Consider the following 22,113-nt stretch of genomic DNA (forward strand, 5'->3'; position numbering starts at 1 on the left):
TGGCATATTTTTTATTTTTTGCCTGTTTTTTGTTTTCTTTTTGCTTTATTTATTTTGTTTTGTTTCTACTTACAACAAAAAACTTATTTATTTTATTTTATTTTGTTTCTAATTACTTATTTATTTTACTTTATGATAATTCTTTTTGCTATTAAAGTTTCTAACAAAAAAAGTTCTTTATGAAAATTCTTTTTGCTTTCAATGATTTTGAACAGAAAATACTTCGATAATTTTAGTTGCATCAATTTTATATAATTTTAGTTTCAATAATACTAGAGGTTGCTTATAATGTTTTGAACAGAAAATACTTTGATAATTTTAGTTTCATAAATTTTATTTATGTTATTAAAGTTTATTTTATTTTGTTTCTACTTATATATTTTATTAAAGTTTATATTATTTTGTTTCTAATTACTTATTTATTTTATTTGTTATTTTTCATGCACCATTTTTCATGCATTTACTGATTATTTTGAGCTATAAGACCCTAAAATTGAAAAGCATTTCAAATGAACTCTGAAAAGGTTGAAAGTTGGCATGGTATCATCATTTCATCCACATAGCATGTGCAAGAAAGTTGAGAGGGTTACGGCAAAAACTGGATGCACTTCGTGTACAAAACGGACAATCTCTTTCGAAGTATCAGGATTTCATACGGAAACTCGTCTGTTACAAAGGGATTTCATTTTTTAAAACTTATTTGAACTCCTGACTTTTTGTGTGTTCAAAATGCACCATTCAAAGCCACATCATCAATTTTCAACCCTTTCTGACTTCATTTGTTATTTTTCATGCATTTATTGATTATTTTGAGCTATAAGACCCTGAAATTGAAAAGCATTTCAAATGAACTCTGAAAAGGTTGAAAGTTGGCATGGTATCATCATTTCATCCACATAGCATGTGCAAGAAAGTTGAGAGGGTTACGGCAAAAACTGGATGCACTTCGTGTACAAAACGGACAATGGTATCATACTCGTCTGTTACAAAGTTGGCATGGTATCATCATAATAGTTGCGGGAGAAAGTCTTCACTTTTTCTTCGCTTGTGTCATTTGCTTATTGCGCCGTAACCATGGATAATCTTCATCGTTTATCAGGATGCTTGGGTCAGCCTTGACTTTGAAGGGAGGAATTTCATGAAACTTTTCATAATCTTCAGACATGTCTGTCTTGCCCTCCACTCCCACGATGTCCCTTTTTCCTGAAAGAACTATGTGGCGCTTTGGCTCATCGTATGATGTATTCGCTTCCTTATCTTTTCTTTTTCTCGGTTTGGTAGACATGTCCTTCACATAGATAACCTGTGCCACATCATTGGCTAGGACGAACGGTTCGTCAGTGTACCCAAGATTTTTCAGATCCACTGTTGTCATTCCGTACTGTGGGTCTACCTGTACCCCGCCTCCTGACAGATTGACCCATTTGCACTTAAACAAAGGGACCTTAAAATCATGTCCGTAGTCAAGTTCCCATATGTCCACTATGTAACCATAATATGTGTCCTTTCCCCTCTCGGTTGCTGCATCAAAGCGGACACCGCTGTTTTGGTTGGTGCTCTTTTGATCTTGGGCGATCGTGTAAAATGTATTCCCATTTATCTCGTATCCTTTGTAAGTCAATACAGTCAAAGATGGTCCCCTGGACAACGAGTACAGCTCATCACAAACAGTGTTGTCACCTCTGAGACGTGTTTCCAACCAACTGCTGAAAGTCCTGATGTGTTCACATGTAATCCAGTCGTCGCACTGCTCCGGGTGTTTGGAGCGCAGACTGTTCTTGTGTTCATCGACATACGGGGTCACCAAGGTAGAGTTCTGTAGAACTGTGTAGTGTGCTTGAGACCAAGAATGCCCGTCCCTGCATATTATTGAGTCCGCTCCTAGCGTGCCTTTTCCAGTCAGTCTCCCCTCATACCGCGATTTAGGGAGACCTATCTTCTTAAGGCCAGGAATGAAGTCAACACAAAACCCAATGACATCCTCTGTTTGATGGCCCATGGAGATGCTTCCTTCTGGCCTAGCGCGGTTACGGACATATTTCTTTAGGACTCCCATGAACCTCTCAAAGGGGAACATATTGTGTAGAAATACGGGCCCCAGAATGACAATCTCGTCGACTAGATGAACTAGGACGTGCGTCATGATATTGAAGAAGGATGGTGGGAACACCAGCTCGAAACTGACAAGACATTGCGCCACATCACTCCTTAGCCTTGGTATGATTTCTGGATCGATCACCTTCTGAGAGATTGCATTGAGGAATGCACATAGCTTCACAATGGCTAATCGGACGTTTTCCGGTAGAAGCCCCCTCAATGCAACCGGAAGCAGTTGCGTCATAATCACGTGGCAGTCATGAGACTTTAGGTTCTGGAACTTTTTCTCTGGCATATTTATTATTCCCTTTATATTCGACGAGAAGCCAGTCGGGACCTTCATACTGAGCAGGCATTCAAAGAAGATTTCTTTCTCTTCTTTCGTAAGAGCGTAGCTGGCAGGACCTTCATACTGCTTCGGAGGCATGCCGTCTTTTTCGTGCAAACGTTGCAGGTCCTCCCGTGCCTCAGGTGTATCTTTTGTCTTCCCATACACGCCCAAGAAGCCTAGCAGGTTCACGCAAAGGTTCTTCGTCACGTGCATCACGTCGATTGAAGAGCGGACCTCTAGGTCTTTCCAGTAGGGTAGGTCCCAAAATATAGATTTCTTCTTCCACATGGGTGCGTGTCCCTCAGCGTCATTCGGAACAGCTAGTCCGCCGGGACCCTTTCCAAAGATTACGTGTAAATCATTGACCATAGCAAGTACGTGATCACCGGTACGCATGGCGGGCTTCTTCCGGTGATCTGCCTCGCCTTTGAAATGCTTGCCTTTCTTTCGACATTGATGGTTGGTCGGAAGAAATCGACGATGGCCCAGGTACACATTCTTCCTGCATTTGTCCAGGTATATACTTTCAGTGTCATCTAAACAGTGCGTGCATGCGTGGTATCCCTTGTTTGTCTGTCCTGAAAGGTTACTGAGAGCGGGCCAATCGTTGATGGTTACAAACAGCAACGCGTGCAGGTTAAATTCCTCCTGTTTGTGCTCATCCCACGTACGTACACCGTTTCCATTCCACAGCTGTAAAAGTTCTTCAACTAATGGCCTTAGGTACACATCAATGTCGTTGCCGGGTTGCTTAGGGCCTTGGATGAGAACTGGCATCATAATGAACTTCCGCTTCATGCACATCCAAGGAGGAAGGTTATACATACATAGAGTCACGGGCCAGGTGCTGTGATTGCTGCTCTGCTCCCCGAAAGGATTAATGCCATCCGCGCTTAAACCAAACCATACGTTCCTTGGGTCACCTGCAAACTCAGCCCAGTACTTTCTCTCGATTTTTCTCCACTGCGACCCGTCAGCGGGTGCTCTCAACTTCCCGTCTTTCTTACGGTCCTCACTGTGCCATCGCATCAACTTTGCATGCTCTTCGTTTCTGAACAGACGTTTCAACCGTGGTATTATAGGAGCATACCACATCACCTTCGCAGGAACCCTCTTCCTGGGGGGCTCGCCGTCAACATCACCAGGGTCATCTCGTCTGATCTTATACCGCAATGCACCGCATACCGGGCATGCGTTCAGATCCTTGTACGCACCGCGGTAGAGGATGCAGTCATTAGGGCATGCATGTATCTTCTGCACCTCCAATCCTAGAGGGCATACGACCTTCTTTGCTGCGTATGTACTGTCGGGCAATTCGTTATCCTTTGGAAGCTTCTTCTTCAATATTTTCAATAGCTTCTCAAATCCTTTGTCAGGCACAGCATTCTCTGCCTTCCACTGCAGCAATTCCAGTACGGTACCGAGCTTTGTGTTGCCATCTTCGCAATTGGGGTACAACCCTTTTTTGTGATCCTCTAACATGCGATCGAACTTCAGCTTCTCCTTTTGACTTTCGCATTGCGTCCTTGCATCGACAATGACCCGGCGGAGATCATCATCATCGGGCACTGGTTCCTCTTGATCTTCAGCAGCTTCCCCCGTTGCAGCATCATTGGGCACATCGTCTGGTTCCTCTTGATCTTCAGCAGCTTCCCCGTTGCAGCATCACCGTATTCAGGGGGCACATAGTTGTCATCGTCCTCTTCTTCTTCGCCGTCTTCCATCATAACCCCTATTTCTCCGTGCCTCGTCCAAACATTATAGTGTGGCATGAAACCCTTGTAAAGCAGGTGGGTGTGAAGGATTTTCCGGTCAGAGTAAGACTTCGTATTCCCACATTTAGGGCATGGACAACACATAAAACCATTCTGCTTGTTTGCCTCAGCCACTTCGAGAAAATCATGCACGCCCTTAATGTACTCCGAGGTGTGTCTGTCACCGTACATCCATTGCCGGTTCATCTGCGTGCATTATATATAATTAAGTGTGTCAAAAACCATTACAGAACATCATGAATAGATAATTAAGTGACCAAATTAATAGAAGTTCATCATCACATTAAAACCAAAGTACATACATAGTTCTCATCTAACAACATATAGCTCTCCAGAGCATCTAATTAATTAAACCATACATTGAAACTATGTAAAACATTTCAATGCGAAAACAAATGCGATCATAATCGCAACCAAGGTAACAATTGATCCAACGGCATAATGATACCAAGCCTCGGTATGAATGGCATATTTTCTAATCTTTCTAATCTTCAAGCGCATTGCATCCATCTTGATCTTGTGATCATCGACGACATCCGCAACATGCAACTCCAATATCATCTTCTCCTCCTCAATTTTTTTTATTTTTTCCTTCAAGAAATTGTTTTCTTCTTCAACTAAATTTAACCTCTCGACAATAGGGTCGGTTGGAATTTCCGGTTCACATACCTCCTAGATAAATAAAATCTATGTCACGTTGGTCGGCATAATTTTCATAAACAATAAATGAACCAATAGTTATAAAGATAATATATACCACATCCGAATCATAGACAGGACGAGGGCCGACGGGGGCGGATACCAAAACCATCGCACTATATAATAACAAGCAATAAAATAGTAAGAAAATTAGACAAGTATCTATCTAAAGTAAGAATTTTTTCTTTCAGAAAGAAGATAAGAACAAGAGGCTCACCACGGTGGTGCCGGCGACGAGATCGGCGCGGGCGATCGACGGCGGTGAAGACGGGAATGGGACGTGACGGGCCGCTAAACCTAGACAAATCTCGAGGAAAATGGAGCTTTGAGGTCGAGCTTCGAGACGAGAAAGCTTAACTAGTGTGGCTCGGGCATTTCATCGAACACCTCATGTGCATAGGAGGTGAGGTAGAGCACCACAAAGCCCTCCCCTCGCCGGCCAGAGAAAAACAGAGCACTCCAGTGCTCTGCTCGCGGGCGAGGGGTATATATAGGCACCTCATTGGTCCCGGTTCGTGGCATGAACCGGGACTAAAGGGCAGCCTGTGGTCCCGGTTCAAGCCACCAACCGGGACCAATGGTGGTGGGCCAAGAGCGAGGCCCATTGGTCCCGGTTCGTCCCACCAACCGGGACCAAAGGAGCCAGACAAACCGGGACCAATGCCCCCACAAGGCCTGGCAGGCCCCTGGCCTCACGAACCGGGACTAGTGCCCCCATGGGTCCCGGTTCTGGACTGAACCGGGACTAATGGGCTGACCCGGCCTAAACCAAAGCCCTCTTTTCTACTAGTGTTCCTCAATGGGTAGGATAAAACCAACTCCCATTCTTCTTATGGATTGAGGAGGAATTTCATCACCTACATCACAAGTGCCACTTTGCTGCACTTGGGAGCCATTATTCTCATCAAACTCCATGTTACACGTCTCCTCAATAAGTCCCGTGGACTTATTGAGGACACGGTAAGCATGAGAGTTTGTAGCATAACCAACAAATATGCCCTCATAAGCTCTAGCCTCAAATTTAGACAAACGAACACCTTTCTTGAGAATGAAACACTTACACCCGAACACCCGAAAGTACTTGAGGTTGGGCTTGTTACCGGTGAGTATCTCATAAGGAGTCTTGTTCAAGCCTTTGCAGAGATAGAGCCGATTTGATGCATGACACGCGGTGTTGATGGCTTCGGCCCAAAAGTTGTATGGAGACTTGAACTCCGCCATCATGGTTCTTGCCGCATCCATCAACGTCCGGTTCTTCCTCTCCGCTACACCATTTTGTTGAGGGGTGTAAGGTGCGGAATATTGATGCTTGATTCCCTCATCACTAAGAAACTCATCCAAGGTGTAGTTCTTGAACTCGGTGCCGTTGTCACTTCTTATTGTCAAGATCTTTGCATTGTGTTGACGTTGGGCTTCATTTGCAAAGTCAATGACGGTTTGTTGGGTCTCGTTCTTCTTCTTGAAGAAATATACCCAAGTGTATCTTGAATAGTCATCCACAATCACCAAGCAATACTTTCTATCCCCAAGGCTATCAAAGGATGGAGGCCCAAAGACATCCAAGTGAAGGAGCTCCAAAGGCCTCTTCTAGTAAATGATAGTCGTGGGAGGGTGAGTCTTTTCATGTAGCTTTCCTTCGATACAAGCACTGCATGCACGATCTTTAGCAAAACTAACATTTGTTAGTCCACGGACATGGTCCCCCTTGAGAAGACTTTGCAAAGATCTCATATTGACATGGGCTAGATGGCGATGCCAAAGCCATCCCACGTCAACTTTAGCCATTAGGCATGTCGCGGTCTTAGTGGGTCACTCCGAAAAGTTAATCACATAGAGACTGTTCTCGACATGCCCAACAAAGGCTACTTTAAGAGTCTTGCTCCACAAGAGGGCCACGGTATCAACATCAAAGAAAGTGGCAAAGCCCATGAGTGCAAGTTGACAAACGGAAAGTAAATTGTATGCAAGGGACTCAACAAGCATGACCTTCTCGATCGTGAGATCATGAGAAATGACAACCTTGCCAAGCCCCAATACCTTAGAGGACGAGGCATCACCCCACTCGACATTGGTGGGCATAGATGGAATCTTGTGAACGTCCACCACCAAGTCCTTGCTTCCGGTCATATGATTAGTGGCTCCACTATAGAGCAACCATGATCCCCCACCGAAAGCAAACACCTACAAGAGATCAATGCTTGGTTTTAGGTACCCATTTTGTAATGGGTCCTTTGATGTTAGTAACAAGGGTCTTCGGAACCCAAATAGACCATTCCATGTACTCATAAGGAGAACCAACAAATTTGGCATAAACATGTCCATCACTAGCACGACACAACACATAAGAAGGGTTAAAGTCGCCGGCTTTGTTGGGAAGGGAAGTGTTGCCCTTCTTGGCATCACCACCCTTCACGGTGTTCTTCTTCTTCTCCTTAGTATCACCCTCTCCCTCCTTCACAAAGGTTTGCTTGAGAGGGGGAGGTCGTTTGGCCTTGTCATTCTTCTTCTTGTTCTTGGACTTGGGCGCGTACCCAATCCCTTCCTTGGCCACAACTTCCTTTTGATTGCTCAAAAGGTCGTTGAGGTTCTTCTCGCTTTGTATGCAAGACACAAGGCCTTTCTCAAGTTGCTCCTTCAACTTAGCATTCTCCTCAACAAGATGCACATGCTCACAACACGGGTTAGTAGCATTTGCATTATCAATTAAGACCATATGAGGAAATATGGCTTTCTCCTTGGTTAGCTTTACTTGGAGTTGATCATGAGACTCTTTGAGGCTAGCATGAGCACCCTTCAAGACCTTGTGAACCTTGTCAAGTAAGTCAAACTCCTCTTTGAGTCTAGCAAGATCAACCCCAAGCTTGGCCTTCTCGGAGGTTAGCACGCGAGAGACAACAAGAGCATGATCAAGATCTTTCTTTAATTTAGCATGATCATCGTTGTGTGACTCCTCAAGAGCCAAATGAAGACCACACTCTTCCTCAAGAGCATTGGAAAGATCCGAAATCTCATCGGCATAGTCACGACTATGCCCCTCCATCTTAGAGATGGTATCTTCGTGAGCCTCGATCATGTCATTGGCTTCACCAAGTTGTTCCAAGAGAGCAACGAAGTGCTTCTTGGATTTACCCTTGAGTTTACTCATAAAAGACTCAAACTCATTCTCCTCCACATTAGATCCATCATGTTCATCAATGCAATCCGTCAAAGAAGGATTATTAATGATGGTAGTTTTGATGTTGGGAGTTACCTTGTTGGTGGCTTTAGCCATGAGGCACTTGGCGGTGATGCTCTCATTGGGTGAGTCGAAGAGAGACACTCGTGGAGTTGTCGCAATGGCAACGGAGGCCATGGCAACCGACTCACCATCTTCTTCATCATCATCATCATCATCCTCATTGTACTCTTCTTGGACCACCAACGCCTTGGGAGGAGTCTTCTTGGTGAAGTTGCTCTTGTTGGGGAAAGACTTGGCCTTGTCCTTTCAGATGAGCTTGCCACCATTGTCCTCCCTCTTCTCATAAGGGCATTCCGCAACAAAATGGCTCACATTGCCACAATTATAGCAAGTCCTCACTCGTTGCTTGACCTTCGCGCCACTTGAGTTGTTCTTGTTGATGTTGGGCCTTGTGTTCTTCTTGCTCCAAAATTGCCTTGAAGCAAGAGCCATGTGTTCATGATAGGCATACTTTGTATCTTCGGGGTTGCTCTCCTCTTCTTCCTCTTCTTCCTCTTCTTCCACACTAACCTTGGCCTTCAATGCAAGGTTGGGCTTCTTTGCTCTTTGAGAACGTAGCACCGCATTGTCGGCGGTCTTGTCCAAGATGATCATAGCCACAAACTCATCCAACACTTCACTTGAGGACAAGGTGTGGAAGTCCGGCCTTTGATGAATGATGGAGGACATGGCCTTGTGGTAAGGCATCATTGCCTTGAGGAATTTGTGCTTGATCCAATTGTCATCCGTGTCCTTGCTCCCATGATCTCAGAGTGAGGCCGTGAGTTTGGTTACTCTCCGATAAAGCTCACGAGGTTCTTCATCTTCTTTCATTGCAAACTCATCGGCTTCATCTTGCACCACTTCATAGTTGGAGCGTTGAATGCTTGCGCTTCCCCTGTAGAGGGAAACAACACAATGCCATGCATCTTTGGCCATGGCAAAAAGCCGAAGATGAGGAAGATCTTCGGGTGGAATTGCATCTTGGATGATGAAGAGAGCATTCTCATTGAATTGATTATCCGCGGCTTCTCTAGGGGTGAAGTTGATTCGGTCATGTGGATAGAAACCTTCTTCAATGATTCTCCAAAGATTAGTATTCACATGATTTAAATGACGCTTAAAGCGATAAACCCAAGAATCAAAGTCCTCATTTTTCACAATCTTAGGGGGAGGACCGGCATGATTCAAATGGGTGGAAGGAATCGGTCCACCGTAAACAAGTGGAGGTTCCACATGGGCAAAGATGCCGGTGCCATTTTTACCACTAGAAGAAGGAGCCTTTTCACTAGTAGCTTCCCCCTTGTCGGAGTTAGCATCCGTCACCTTGTTAGTGGGATCACCCACTTTCATCGGTGCGGTGGATAGTTTAAGCCCTTCTAGGAATTTATTAAACATGCTTTCAACCTCGGTCGTCATGGAGGTTTTCAATGTGTCCAAAGCCACATTGAATTCCTCACGAGAGACCGCGGTTCCCCCATCGGCCGTAGACGAGACCGGATTTCACACCGGAGTGCTCCTCCGCACCGTCTACGGTGTCAACCATACTCTTCGGACGGCGAAGTCCTTAATAAAGAGACGAGGCTCTGGTACCAATTGAAAGGATCGATATAGTTGACTAGAGGGGGTGAATAGGCAACCAACAATTTTTAGCTTTTCTTTACCAATTTAAACTTTGCATCAAAGTAGGTTGTCTAGATATGCAACTAGGTGAGCAACCTATATAATGCAACAACAACAAGCACACAAGCAAGCAAGGGATATAACAAATAAGCTTGCACAAGTAAAGGCACGAAATAACCAAGAGTGGAGCCGGTGAAGACGAGGATGTGTTACCGAAGTTCCTTCCTTTTGAGGGGAAGTACGTCTCCGTTGGAGTGGTGTGGAGGCACAATGCTCCCCAAGAAGCCACTAGGGCCACCGTATTCTCCTCACGCCCTCACACAATGCGAGATGCCGTGATTCCACTATTGGTGCCCTTGAAGGCGGCAACCGGACCTTTACAAACAAGGTTGGGGCTCTCTCCACAACCGAATTGGAGGCTCCCAACGAAACCACGGAGCTTCACCACAATGGAATATGGCTCCGAGGTGACCTCAACCGTCTAGGGTGCTCAAACACCCAAGAGTAACAAAATCCACACAAGAAAGTATGGGGAAGCAAATATCCTTTGGTGGAAGTGTACATCTAGGTCTCCTCCTGCAATCCCTAGCAAATCAACAAGTTTGAGTAGCTAGAGAGAGAGATCGGGCAAGAAAGCTTGAGTAGCATTAATGGTGGAGTGAGAGAGGTAAGAGGTGAATGTGGTAGGTGGAAGAACCACCCTTATATAGCAACCCTAAAAATCCAACCGTTACTGCGATTTTTGTACTACAGCGGTACAACCGGTCCTTGTCTCGGTACAACCGGGACTCATGGTTTACCAGCAGAAACCTACCAGGCGGTACAACCGGGCGACCAGGCGGTAGTACCGGTTCATGAGAACAACCGGAACAACCGCCCAGCCACCGCTCAACCACCACATTGAAACAGTAGGGAGTCACCCCTGAGTGCGATAGTCGAGCGGTACAGGACCGGTGCAACCGCTCGGTCTTGAGCGCTTGGGCGGCTAAGTCCTGAGCGGTAGAACCGCTCAAACCACCGGTGGTACCGGTAAGAAGGGAACGACCGGACCAACCGGGCCACCACCGCCCGAGTACCGCATCAAAACAGAAGTTTGACCGGTACTTGGGCGGTGCTTGGCCGGAACCACCGCCGCAGTCTTTGCTGAGCATGGTGGCGGTACCACCGCCCGGAAGCAGCGGTACAACCGCTCGATCAAGACTGGAAAGTGCCAAGAGCCAGCGGTACAACCGCTCCAGCGAGCGGTACAACCGCTGGGAAACCACAGCAAGCAGTAAGACAAGAAGTGAAACACTCTCTCTCTCAAAACTAAGGAAGGCAAGAGAGGGGTGAGGCAAGTGTACGTGAAAAGATTCCCCAATTCCTTCCAATGTGGATTCCCTCTTGATAGTACGGGTTCCCTACGACCAAAGAGATAAAAAGCGTAGAAAACTCCGTCTTCCATCTTTTCCTTCCAGAGAGAATAGCTATCCGATGTAAGCCTAAACACCGAGAACCTGAAGCACTTAGCACAAGATTAGACCAACAAAGGGTTGTCATCATCATCCAAAACACAAAGTAGGGAAATGCCCTTACACTCTTTCTCGGTCATTGCCTACAATGGTTAGTATCAAAACTAACCGAACAAGAACAATATCTACCACGCTAGAGGAGGAAGAAGGATCGCTGCCGCCGGCCCGAGGCAATTGGCGAGAGGTGACGAAATTACTCCCACCTATTTTTTGGGGACGCGTGCGAGCTCGCGCCATCTCTCTGCTCGCACAAGTTCGACGGCGCCACGTTCCCCTCCATGCACATGGAGAGCTTGGCTCCCTGCCGATTCGGGGGTTTCTCCGGGGCTGGCAAGCGGTGCTTTGAGGTTCGTCCAGGCCAAAATTTCAATGCAACCCAGCTAACCAAATGGGCGAATTTGGTCTCCCGGAGGCTGCATGGGGGATGCAAGCAACCAACCACGTCCTTGATGTAACTTTTGATTATATCAGAGTTCAGAGATCTTTCTTGTCCGTGTGTGGTTCAGTCTCTCCGATTTGATGCAATTTATCTAACTAGTGCAAAGGTCGTATGGTATAGAAAAAGCTGTTCTATCCCAGTAGTTTCTTCCAACGGGGATCAGAACTAGGAAGATGAGCAATGATATATTGGAACGTATGCTCTTCAGGAAGCTGTCCCGCTCTGTAAATGACATCTGGAATCCTTTCACTTGGATCCAATCCAATCTGAAGATGAATGTATCTCAGGACTGCTGCAGGTCTGAAGCCTCCAGGTGTAGATGTCTGGTGCCAATACAGTTGATCCATTTTCCTTCTTCTTCTTCTCTTCCGTCGTCGTCTGAATGTTGATGTCTGCCGTGGATGATACAAGCAGGGTAACCAGCAGAGATAGAAAATATATTGGATTACATCGCAATGTAAAGCCAAAAAAAAAGGGCACCAAGTTGGGACTCAAACAGGTTCCCAAGCCATTCCTGGAAAATATATTGGATTATCATACAGGTTCAGACACAAGAAGGGTAACCAACAGAGATAGAAAGAATCGCAAATAAACCAATCACAGAAACTAATTAAACGGTTGTATTCATCCCTGTATATTGCCAACTGATCAATCCAGTGGCACCAGCACTATGTAATGTGCCAACACAAGAAAGAATACACAAGTATCTCTGCTTCATTACTGTATTGGTAGGTAGGCAGCAGCCCCAACTCAACATTAACCTAGCAAAATCTGTTGAATTTAAGCATGTGACATCTATTGGCTTGTATTGCCATCAGCAGCAGAACAACACAACTTAACCCAGCCTTGTTTAAGTGACTAATATAAATGAGAAAACTAGGATATTTTCATCATCCACATTGCTGTAAACAAAACGGCAAGCCACCAAAGATGTCCAAACAAGAGCAATATTTGTGTCTTCCAGAACATACAGAAAGGACCAGCTGATATCATGCCCATGTTCAAATTTCAAAAACACAATTAAGAAGTTCGAATGTGATCACAGAACATTCACTCGTATACCAGCCAACAGAAGAAGAATGCACAAGTATATGCTATGCCTACCCCAACTTCATCAGTGGATCTACTCTACAACTAAACTCAGCAACACTCTCATTCAACGGCAGCATCCCAACACAACTTTAATCCGGAGGAATCTGTTGACTTGAATTCTGATCAGCAGGATGTTCTCTCTAGGAAGTCTGTTGAATTGAACTCTGATCACCAGGATGTTCTATCTAGGAAGCCTGATGACTTGAACTCTCGGAAGGAGGAGCGTGTGGGTAGATGATGTCGTAGTGATTACCATTGTACAGCAGGGTCACAGCCGGACGGGGAACTCCAGGACCAGTGTATATATCTCGAGCATATCCTCCTTGGAATGTTTCCACTATGAGGGTTACGTCAAGCGCGCTGGCCAAGGCCCTCATCATAAGACCTTCCGATTCCACACGAGCTGGAGTGACGTACAGAAAGCACCACTGTTTGTGCAACAAGAAGTCAGGTAAAATGAGTGCCATGTATCCAACAATATGGATGCACTGGAAATTCAGCACGAGTTAATGTAACGAAAGGGATGCTGATACTGACAACTTTTAGACTGTAAACTCCACTGGCGACATTTGGTATATGCGGTACATACTCCGCACTGTGCGAGCATATCTGGATAGCTACTAGTAATCTGAGGAAAGCAAAAACTAACCAATAAAATGTGTCAGAAACATGAATTACGATGAACAGAAGGAAATGTAAGTTCAAGGGTGTTTTTTCTCACTGTCTTGCGTCTTATCATATGTGGTGAAGAACTTGAGAAGTTCCTCTTTACGGAAACTAAAAATGGCACATATTATGTCAGTGAGATAGAATGCATTCATCTATAATACTTTGATGGAATTGCAGAAAACCAAGAGAAACAAAAACCTGCTAGTTGATTCCGTGTTCTTCCATCTCTTTACTTTCTCAAGCAGCTTCTTAAATGCCTGAAAGAATCAGCGACTCAATTATTCACAGTTGAAAATCATACCATTACAAATAATACATACAGAATACTGATCAAAAGCAGCATATTAAAGAACACAGCTAAGACAACTCCCTGAGAAGCTTCAGTCATTGCACATATACTATAGCATAGTAACAGAACAGTGAGGTGGCTGTACAATAATAACCAGAAGGTGCGCATTGTTGCAGTGCTCAAACAAGCATAAAGTTATGTTATTTCCCCATTATATTGCGGTTCTTCCTTTGCAAGTAAATTTCTCTTAAGGTCGTTGTTACAATCAGGTTGTTAACTTCACAATAAGCTTCAAATTTGAGTTTGTGCCAACATTGTCTAAAACTGTGACGGCATGCCACTACTGTTAAGCAATTATGCATCTCCTGCAAATGACAAACAAAGAGAGTGAGATGCCAGATGCTGCTTGAAGTGTACTTTGTAACCTGAAGAGAATCATCATCCCTTGCAATTGCAAGCATGTTTATCCAAGAAAGAACAAATATGGAGAAGGCGAGAACTTACTCTGCTGGTCCTGGGAAACTTAGAGTTCCATCGAAGATCTGCATGTCGTGCAGACGCTGTTTCAACAACATCAAGGAGACGGCGTTCCTCATCTGTGTCCGGCCTATCAATAACTTGCTCCTGTTGTACATTCGCATAAACAGAGAAAGTTAACTAACTAAACCTACATCATATGCTAAGAAAAAAGAGAGGAGGGCAATTACTAGGTAGGAAAATATGAAGCTCCTGTAGAAACACTCCCCATCTCCAATCACCGGTCTAAATTCTGAATAGCCATCAAGACTGTTCATCCCATTAGAAGAAACCATATAACGATTCCTTACTTCAGAGATGGGTTGTGTCTGCAACAACCACACAAATACGAGAATTCAAATTACAGCGTAGAACATGGAAAGAACATATCTAAAAATGTGATGGAAAGTTTGTTTTTATTCCAATTTTTGGTTTTTGAAACCACTATCATATATAATCCCATCACCGATATTGATCTATTGCTGTTCAGTAAGAAAAGAAGAACATATATGTTATTGTCTGATAAACTCAAAAACAGTACAAGTACGATTCAGCTTCCATCAAACTATCACAACCAAGAATTAACATACAATTTAGTATCCATAAAAGAGAAAATAATCCTTCTGAACAGTTCATCATATGGAACCATGAATCAAAGTATCTTGTGATCTAGGACATCATCCTGTAATTCCACGCACTTAAAATTTGAACATCACATTAGGCAAAATGGAGACAAACCTGGTGCTGGACATGTTCCGAACATATTTGCCTTCCTTCTCTACAAAAAATCTATTTGACAAGAAATGAAGAAAACGAAGTTAAAGTCCATACATCCTGCCAGTCTTACAATTGTACAAAATCAACAAGAAGGCGAGCATTTTCCTTTTCCCAGTAAAAAAAAAAAACAAGAACGTAATAGCAAGACCACAAACGTTCAAGTCCAAAGCTCTTTATTTTCGGCAACTATTAAATGAAATTATATTCTGAGGTTTCTGAAAGAGTTCGAGGTACCAATCAACCAAATGGCGAAACTTCTCAACCAAATCCTGAAGTGATCAGAGATTTTGCATGTAAATGACAAACGATTTACAGAAATTATGTTTGGTTATGCGGTCTTGAACTAATGTCTAGACTAAATCTTCTGATAGCAATATTTGTTTACGAAGGAAGATTGCACATTCAACTTCAGGCTCTGTTACGAAAATATTGCAGTAATCAGGACATGACCTCGAGATTTCCACAAATTTTACAGACAGCAATTTCAACAAAATAGCCATCCGCTTCAAAATACGATGCCAGATTTCGGAAAGACCCACAAGCAACAAGGACGTGTGTACTGCCGCCAACATTTGCCCTAGATTCCTCCTCTACTCTAGGACACCACATGATGCTCAAACCAAGATTTCTTGCCTTGATTAAACTAACAGGTCCAGAATTAACATGAAATAAACAGAAATCAAGAATCCCAATTCCAGTTTCTATGCACATAAAATAGGTAAGTACAAGAATGATCATATGGTCATACCACCCAAGAATCACAAGTGCGAAGATTAAATAAGATTCGGGTCATACCTTGTTCTTGAGCCAACTCCAGGGTGATTTCCCCTTTTCAGGCCTGGGTCTCACCTTGACTTGTCGTAGTTTCTCCTACTCCACAGAGTTAGCATCAGGATTCACACATTTTGTACTATTAGCAAGGTGAAAGGACTAACATGATTGAAAAATGTGGAGGTGTCCAAATCCTGTATACTCTTGCCGATTTCTATATGAACTGAGTTTCGACTTTCGAGGCTTCGTTGTCAGATTCAAACATTCAGGTAACAGATGGCCAAAGGCCCAAACTTCTCGACCAAACTCCAGGGTGGAGTAAGAGATCAAACACTTTTGCATAAAAGTGGCCGAGGATCTAGATAATGTACATCAAGTTAAGTAATCCAGTGCAAGCATTGAGATTAACTTCTCCTATAATACGATTCATTTATACCGAAAACTGATTCATTTTGGCTTCAGGATATCTTGCCAAAGTATCGCAGACACCACTGCCACAACATGATCCTCAAATCTCCTCACATTTTCCACTTGCAGCAAAATATGTCATCACACTGAATAGAAGAATCAACAAGCACAAGATTGGACAGCTAAATCTTGAACAGTTTCGAATAATCACAACAAGATGCCCGTTCGTCTCTAAATTCACACTGCGCCGCAAGAAGAACCCCGAGTCATAATCATGAGATACCTAATCAAACTGTCCCCAGCATTTGTCCCAGATTCAGCTTGTATTACTCTAAAACATCCCCAAGATTTCAACAAACTGAAGAGATCACAGTTCCACACCCCGAACAAGAAAATGATCAGATTCAGGCGAGCAAGCAAGAAGACCAGATTCAGGCGAGCAAGCAAGAAGACCAGATTCAGGCTATACCTTTTCCTTTCCCGGGAGCGCGTGTTTGGCGTGAGGCGATTCCACCTGCTCGAGAAGAAACCAAGAAACGTTCAAGAACGCACTCCAGTAACTCCAAAACTCCAAGAAAGAACATCGCGAAGCCCAATCACCTGCTCCTCCTCGCCCTCCTCGATGACAACCGACTGCCCCTCTCGTACCACCTGCATGTAGTCGAACGACCCCGTCGCATCCCTCGGCACCACCATCCTCCTCCCCGCCGAGGAGCTTGACCCCCCGGCTCCGAAGTCGGGGATGCTGCCCGCGGAGCTTGGGGGAAAAGGTGCCGGAAAGGGAACGGCGGCCAGCCTGCCCTTCCTTTCGACCCACGCCGCGGCGGAGCTCGACCCATCGGCGCCGCCGCCGGCGTAGTCCGCGGGGCTCGGAGGAGGAGGAATGTCCCTGGGCAACAGCGTCTCCTTGCCCTTCCGGGGGTCCACCACCGTGGCGGAGGTCGACCCGTCGGCGCCGCCTCCGGCCTGGTCGAGGTGGAGGGGCGTCGCGGGGGGAGGTGGCGGCGCAGCAGCGGTCGGGGCGCCATCCCCATTGGAGGAGGCGTTGGAGGCCGGTTCTTCGACGCGGTCCTCCTCCTCGACCGGTGGTTGTGAACCGGGTGCGGGTGGCTCCATCGCGGTCGCGGCGGGAGGAGTCGCGTGGCAATTCCGCTAACTCGCGGGGGGCGTGGAGAAGAAACTTGTGGAGGGTGCCGGATGGAAAAAGGGAGATGGTTCGACGGCTATTTATTAGGAAACCCTGATGGCGGTTTGGTCCTTGGGAGTTTTCTTTTCTGCAAACAACTCCACATTGAACCACGTATGAGTAGTAAAAAATAAGGATAGGCATACACAGGTCCCAGAAAAAATAAAATGCGTTAAAATAAGAAAAATAAATGTAATTTCCATGACAGCATATTTTGTGGTAATGAATTTAGTGGCGAGTCACATGTAAATTCCTTTGTTTCCTACGTAACCTGCCTGTACCGAAGCATTTTTTTGTTAGATTAAAATCGGGTTGGCTGATGTTTGCATCCTTCACGGACGCAGACGTGCTACCATGCATGCATGTGTTTGCTTCTCCTAGCCTACATGCACACCTGAATAAACAAGCTAGCTCATCTGACGTTTATAACTCAGTGTTGATTCACCTATTCTTTATTTTTTTGAGGGAATTGATTCACCTATTCAATAGTCCCACATTGCTGCTTTATATCCAACTATCCCACTCTTTGATTTTTCTAGGATATCAATAAGGAGAAGCTAAGAATTAGGGATTCCAAACGGTGTGACAAAGAGATAAGGAAATAGCGAGAAGCAAAGAATTAGGGATTCCAAACAGTGTGACAAAGAGATAAGGAAGAAAAGTGTGGCAAAGAGATAAGAAAAGAAGAGAATGAGGCTAATTTAACCGTAGCTGGACTGCAGATCGTGCGAAGTCGGAGGAGATGGCGCCATTGCTTTCCAGGAGTTGCACAACGCGCGAGGTGGAGGTGAGCAGCGGCTCGGTGTCCATGGCGTTGATATGCGGCAGAAAACGAAGAGATAAGAGCAACGAGCGTGGGGTAGGGCAATGGAGGTTTGCTCGGTAAGGCTGGAGATGCTCGGTTGTGTCTTCTCGGCCAGTGTGGGAAGGCTAGGCGATGCGGGCCTAGGCGGCGGTGCTGGGCAGCAGGGAGACTTGAGAATGGGAACAATAAAGGAGACGAGTTTTCATGCATGCCTCTCTTTTTAAGGAAAGGAGAGTGTATGTTCTCTCTGTACAGGAAGTGTTTGTTTTGGGCCAAGCTTAAAAAATTAAAAAAAAGTCTTCCCGACCAAACAACAAACTCTATCTAAAAAGGCAACATATCTCGTGAATCTGGGCTATTTCCCGTGTCCGTGTATCCCTTCTTTCTCAGCCCCACGATCTTAATCTTGCACCTCACATGCAGCCAAGCCTCTTTTTACATTTACCCGCCCGCTTTCTAACTTAAAACCATTATTATTCACAAAAGAGCCCTCGTTTTTACATCTGACGCAAGATCCCCAACCCAATGCCTAGTTGTGCGCCTCCAAATCCTCTTTGCCCAATCCGCCGCATCTCCTCCAAAATCAAATTCCAATCGGAAGGTCTCCTACAGCGGCAAGCCGGCAACCATGGCCCGGTCGATTCCCTAGAAGTCCTCTGGCGATGGAAGCAAGTGGCGACGACAATGGCAACCCCACGGCCACCAGCGACGTCAACGAAGGCCCGGACGGTGGTCTCGATGGCGAAGTCATCACGAACTGGCGTTGTTCCGCGCTGGTGACGAAGCATCTCTGATGAGGCGCCATCTCCTGGATGGCCTTCCCCGGCCGCTATGATTCCTTCAAAGGAAGCTGTAGACGAGAACTACAGAAAATAGGTTGTATGCTGTAGCAGATGTACTAGTGCAAATACTGAGTTGCTGTACTCGGTCGAGTGACATGCACATTACTAATGCAAGTGCTTGTATCACTAAACTGTTGAATATTTACAGTATAATGAATGGCAATGGCTTGTTCAGATCAGAGGCATTGGTTAAGCTTTTCCATGTTAGTTTGCTTGGCATTTGGCCAAAATTATTCTCTTTGTTGTTGCCAAAAAATTCAGAGACTAATTCAGTTATGTGTTCAAAAAATAAGTGACCTTCTGATTCATATGGTCGAAGCATATGTTCAGTAAAGCTGTTGAAGTACAGAAGTGGCCAGGGATGGCTACGTACAGTTTTGAGATCAAACCGTAAGCAAAAGTCACTATGTAAAATTTTCTGAACATGTACTAACTCCATTGTGTCCTCCTGGACGATGCAGGTCTGAACAAAAATAAAGAGGCAACAAATATGCATGTATTGACACTGCACAGCATCACAAGTTATAGAGAAACCAGAAATTTAATCATGCTTGCATAGTTTCTTGAAACGTCTCAAGTGGATAATTATTATTTTCTAGATTCCGTTGCCATTGACAAGCATTAAACTTGTCATAAATCAAGAAAAAAATTTGACATAACACAAATTCTAATCCATTACATGAATTCAGTACACCAAAATGTACATGATAACATAGATAAATTTATTCTTTGCTTGGACAACTTGTTGTATCAGGAAGCACCGTTTGGCTGCATATCTTGCACAATCACACTCCCTTTCCTTTTTTTGCTTAGACAATTACGACTATCATGAAACACCATTTGCTTGCACGTCTTGCACAAGCGTGCAACCTTTACCTTCCCTTCTTTGTCCTTATTTTTTCGACCCCCTCCTTAATCTCCTTTCCTCGCTTTATTCTTTTGCATCTCCCCACGGTACGAACATCCATTGGCGGATGTATATGAACTTCAGTTGGAATATTGCAACCAATAAAAGCCTCATATTGGTCTTGCCTAGTGCTTTGGGTAGCTGGAGGGATCATTTGGTCCAAAGGCGCCTCAATGTTCAACACACTTGATGTTAAGCAGTCCATGCCTTGATGTTGTATTGATTAGTGGTGTATGTAGAATCAAAGGATATCACATCACCAAAATGACTGTAGTTCTTCCTGCTTGTGGCATCCGCCCAGAACACACGCACCAACTCCCCCTCATCATTCACCTCAAAATCATAGAAAAAAGCTGAATTCACTTCCTGCTTTCTAGCTAATTGGGCCACAAACATTTGAGCATCTTCATCTCTGATTTTATACCTGAGTCCGCGGTAGTAATTCTGCAAGTCCCTCTTTGTGCACCCAGCATTCGGAATTCCACCATCACTAACTTGCAGGAGCCTGTATGCCTGAGACGTTCCAATACTTGCCTTATGACATGTGTATAAAGTATTTTTTGCCCTCTCACTAACTCTATGATTTGATCTGACAAATGACGCTTCTTCGGCGATACAAGACCATGAACGTGGTGCTCAATCAGTGAGTCTATCTTGTAGGTGTTCTCCCCACAAAGTCTAACAAAGATATGGACATCACAACCGCATCGCGTATCTGTCTGCTTACGCCTTTTCCTCAAGGGGTCATTAGTCTCTTTACTATCTTTTGCCTTGAATCCTTCTCTATTACACATGAAACGCTTAGTATGAACCACCTTATTCTCAATCTTTTTTTGTTGTCCAATGCGAACACCAAAACCTGATTGATGTGCATATTCCTTGTAGAACTTCTCCACGGCCTCGAGTCCTTCAAATGTCATACCCACTTTAGGCTTCAGATGCTCATTACATTCAGGCATAAAAGACGAAGACTGCAATATCAAGAATAAACCAAAATAAGCACCTTCATGTGTAGTTTCTGTTCTTATTGCAAACTGGACTTACGAAGAGAGGTATGTCTCTGTTCTTTTTGGGCGTACTAAATCCTCCCTGGCTCGTATGCATTTGAACGTTATTCATAGGATCCATACTGCTGCACACATGATTACAATATTAGCCTTCAACTACACTTACGGATGTATACACAAGGATCGAATTTGTTTTTACCTCAAACTTTTGGTGCCCTCGTGTGTCTGATTGCAAGTGGTACCTGCTAGTTATTCATCTGTAGTCGCCACTGCAGCAAAGCATCACCGGATATAGTCTTATAAAGGAGATGGGTCTAGATCGGAGAAGTCATGCATGGATCGCTTGCCGGTGCTTGTCAGGTTCGTATCAACCGTGGTGGCAGTGGAGCATATACAGGATCAAGATGCTACCTGTATGGGCTGCCTGCCGGTGGACGTCGGGATCAACTCAACGGAAATCAGAGACGCCTGGAGTTTGACGGCGGCGGCGCACGAGGCACACACACGGTCAGGGTATCCTTGCAAAATTAAATTGCAGGTTTTAGTTGGAGGGTGGGCGTGTTAGTGTAAAATTACCACTAAGGCTGCTAATTCTCGGGATTAAGATCGTGGGGCTGAGAAAGAAGGGATACACGGACACAGGAAATAGCCCGGATTCACGAAATATGTTGCCATCTAAAATAGTCAACATTGTATAAATAGTTTAAAAATTGTATACAATTTTATATATGTTCACACTTTTTAAAACTGGTCGAAATTAAAAAAACATATTTTTTGAACAAAATGCATTTACAAATGTTCATAAAAAATAAAAAATATTCACAATATTTAAAAAACATTTGTTCTTTCTCCTTCAAAAAATTTCCAATTTTAATAGAGCGTTCACTTTTCTTAAAAAATATTTGTGTTTTCCAAAAAAAAACATTCACGGACTATTACATGAACCACTACTCTTCCATCAGATGAAGAACACTAAGATGGCTTTTTAACGTCCAAACTTCATACTCCGGAAAGCAATAATCAATGTAATCTTATTGTCGATGCTTATCAGAACATAATATAAACTATAGTGCGTGATAGCTCATGGATCAAGTTTTGCGAATTTTTCTTTTCGATTGAATACTTTGAGGCAAAAGCCTCACAGTCCTTTAT

The 22,113-nt window shown here is 44.4% G+C and overlaps 1 protein-coding gene and 1 long non-coding RNA gene across 2 annotated transcripts; both read right to left on the reverse strand.

Annotated features, from left to right (window-relative positions):
- Positions 1–12,668: 12,668 nt before the first annotated feature.
- On the reverse strand, positions 12,669–17,398 carry LOC123143333 (uncharacterized). Its single transcript, XM_044562215.1, has 10 exons — positions 16,815–17,398; positions 16,684–16,728; positions 15,831–15,905; positions 14,997–15,047; positions 14,450–14,587; positions 14,247–14,366; positions 13,652–13,710; positions 13,506–13,561; positions 13,322–13,428; positions 12,669–13,212 (listed from the first exon to the last, which is right to left on the reverse strand). Exons 1-10 carry the CDS (start codon positions 17,328–17,330, stop codon positions 12,970–12,972), a joined length of 1,410 nt encoding a protein of 469 aa, XP_044418150.1. The 5' UTR covers positions 17,331–17,398; the 3' UTR covers positions 12,669–12,969.
- A 2,271-nt stretch (positions 17,399–19,669) lies between these two features.
- LOC123140954 (uncharacterized) lies at positions 19,670–21,483 on the reverse strand. Its single transcript, XR_006470117.1, has 3 exons — positions 21,161–21,483; positions 20,999–21,086; positions 19,670–20,925 (listed from the first exon to the last, which is right to left on the reverse strand). It is a non-coding gene; the product is annotated as an uncharacterized lncRNA (long non-coding RNA).
- Between the last annotated feature and the right edge of the window lie 630 nt (positions 21,484–22,113).

The sequence above is a fragment of the Triticum aestivum genome, chromosome 6D (assembly GCF_018294505.1).
Source record: "Triticum aestivum cultivar Chinese Spring chromosome 6D, IWGSC CS RefSeq v2.1, whole genome shotgun sequence".
Taxonomy (NCBI): domain Eukaryota; kingdom Viridiplantae; phylum Streptophyta; class Magnoliopsida; order Poales; family Poaceae; genus Triticum; species Triticum aestivum.

Coding starts and splice junctions, on each gene's coding strand:
- LOC123143333 (XM_044562215.1), bottom strand. CDS start 17,330: ATGGAGCCACCCGCACCCGGTTCACAACCACCGGTCGAGGAGGAGGAC. Junction 16,729..16,814: donor AGGAGGGCGAGGAGGAGCAG/GTGATTGGGCTT, acceptor CTTCTCGAGCAG/GTGGAATCGCCTCACGCCAA. Junction 13,429..13,505: donor ATATGATAAGACGCAAGACA/GTGAGAAAAAAC, acceptor TTTATTGGTTAG/TTTTTGCTTTCCTCAGATTA.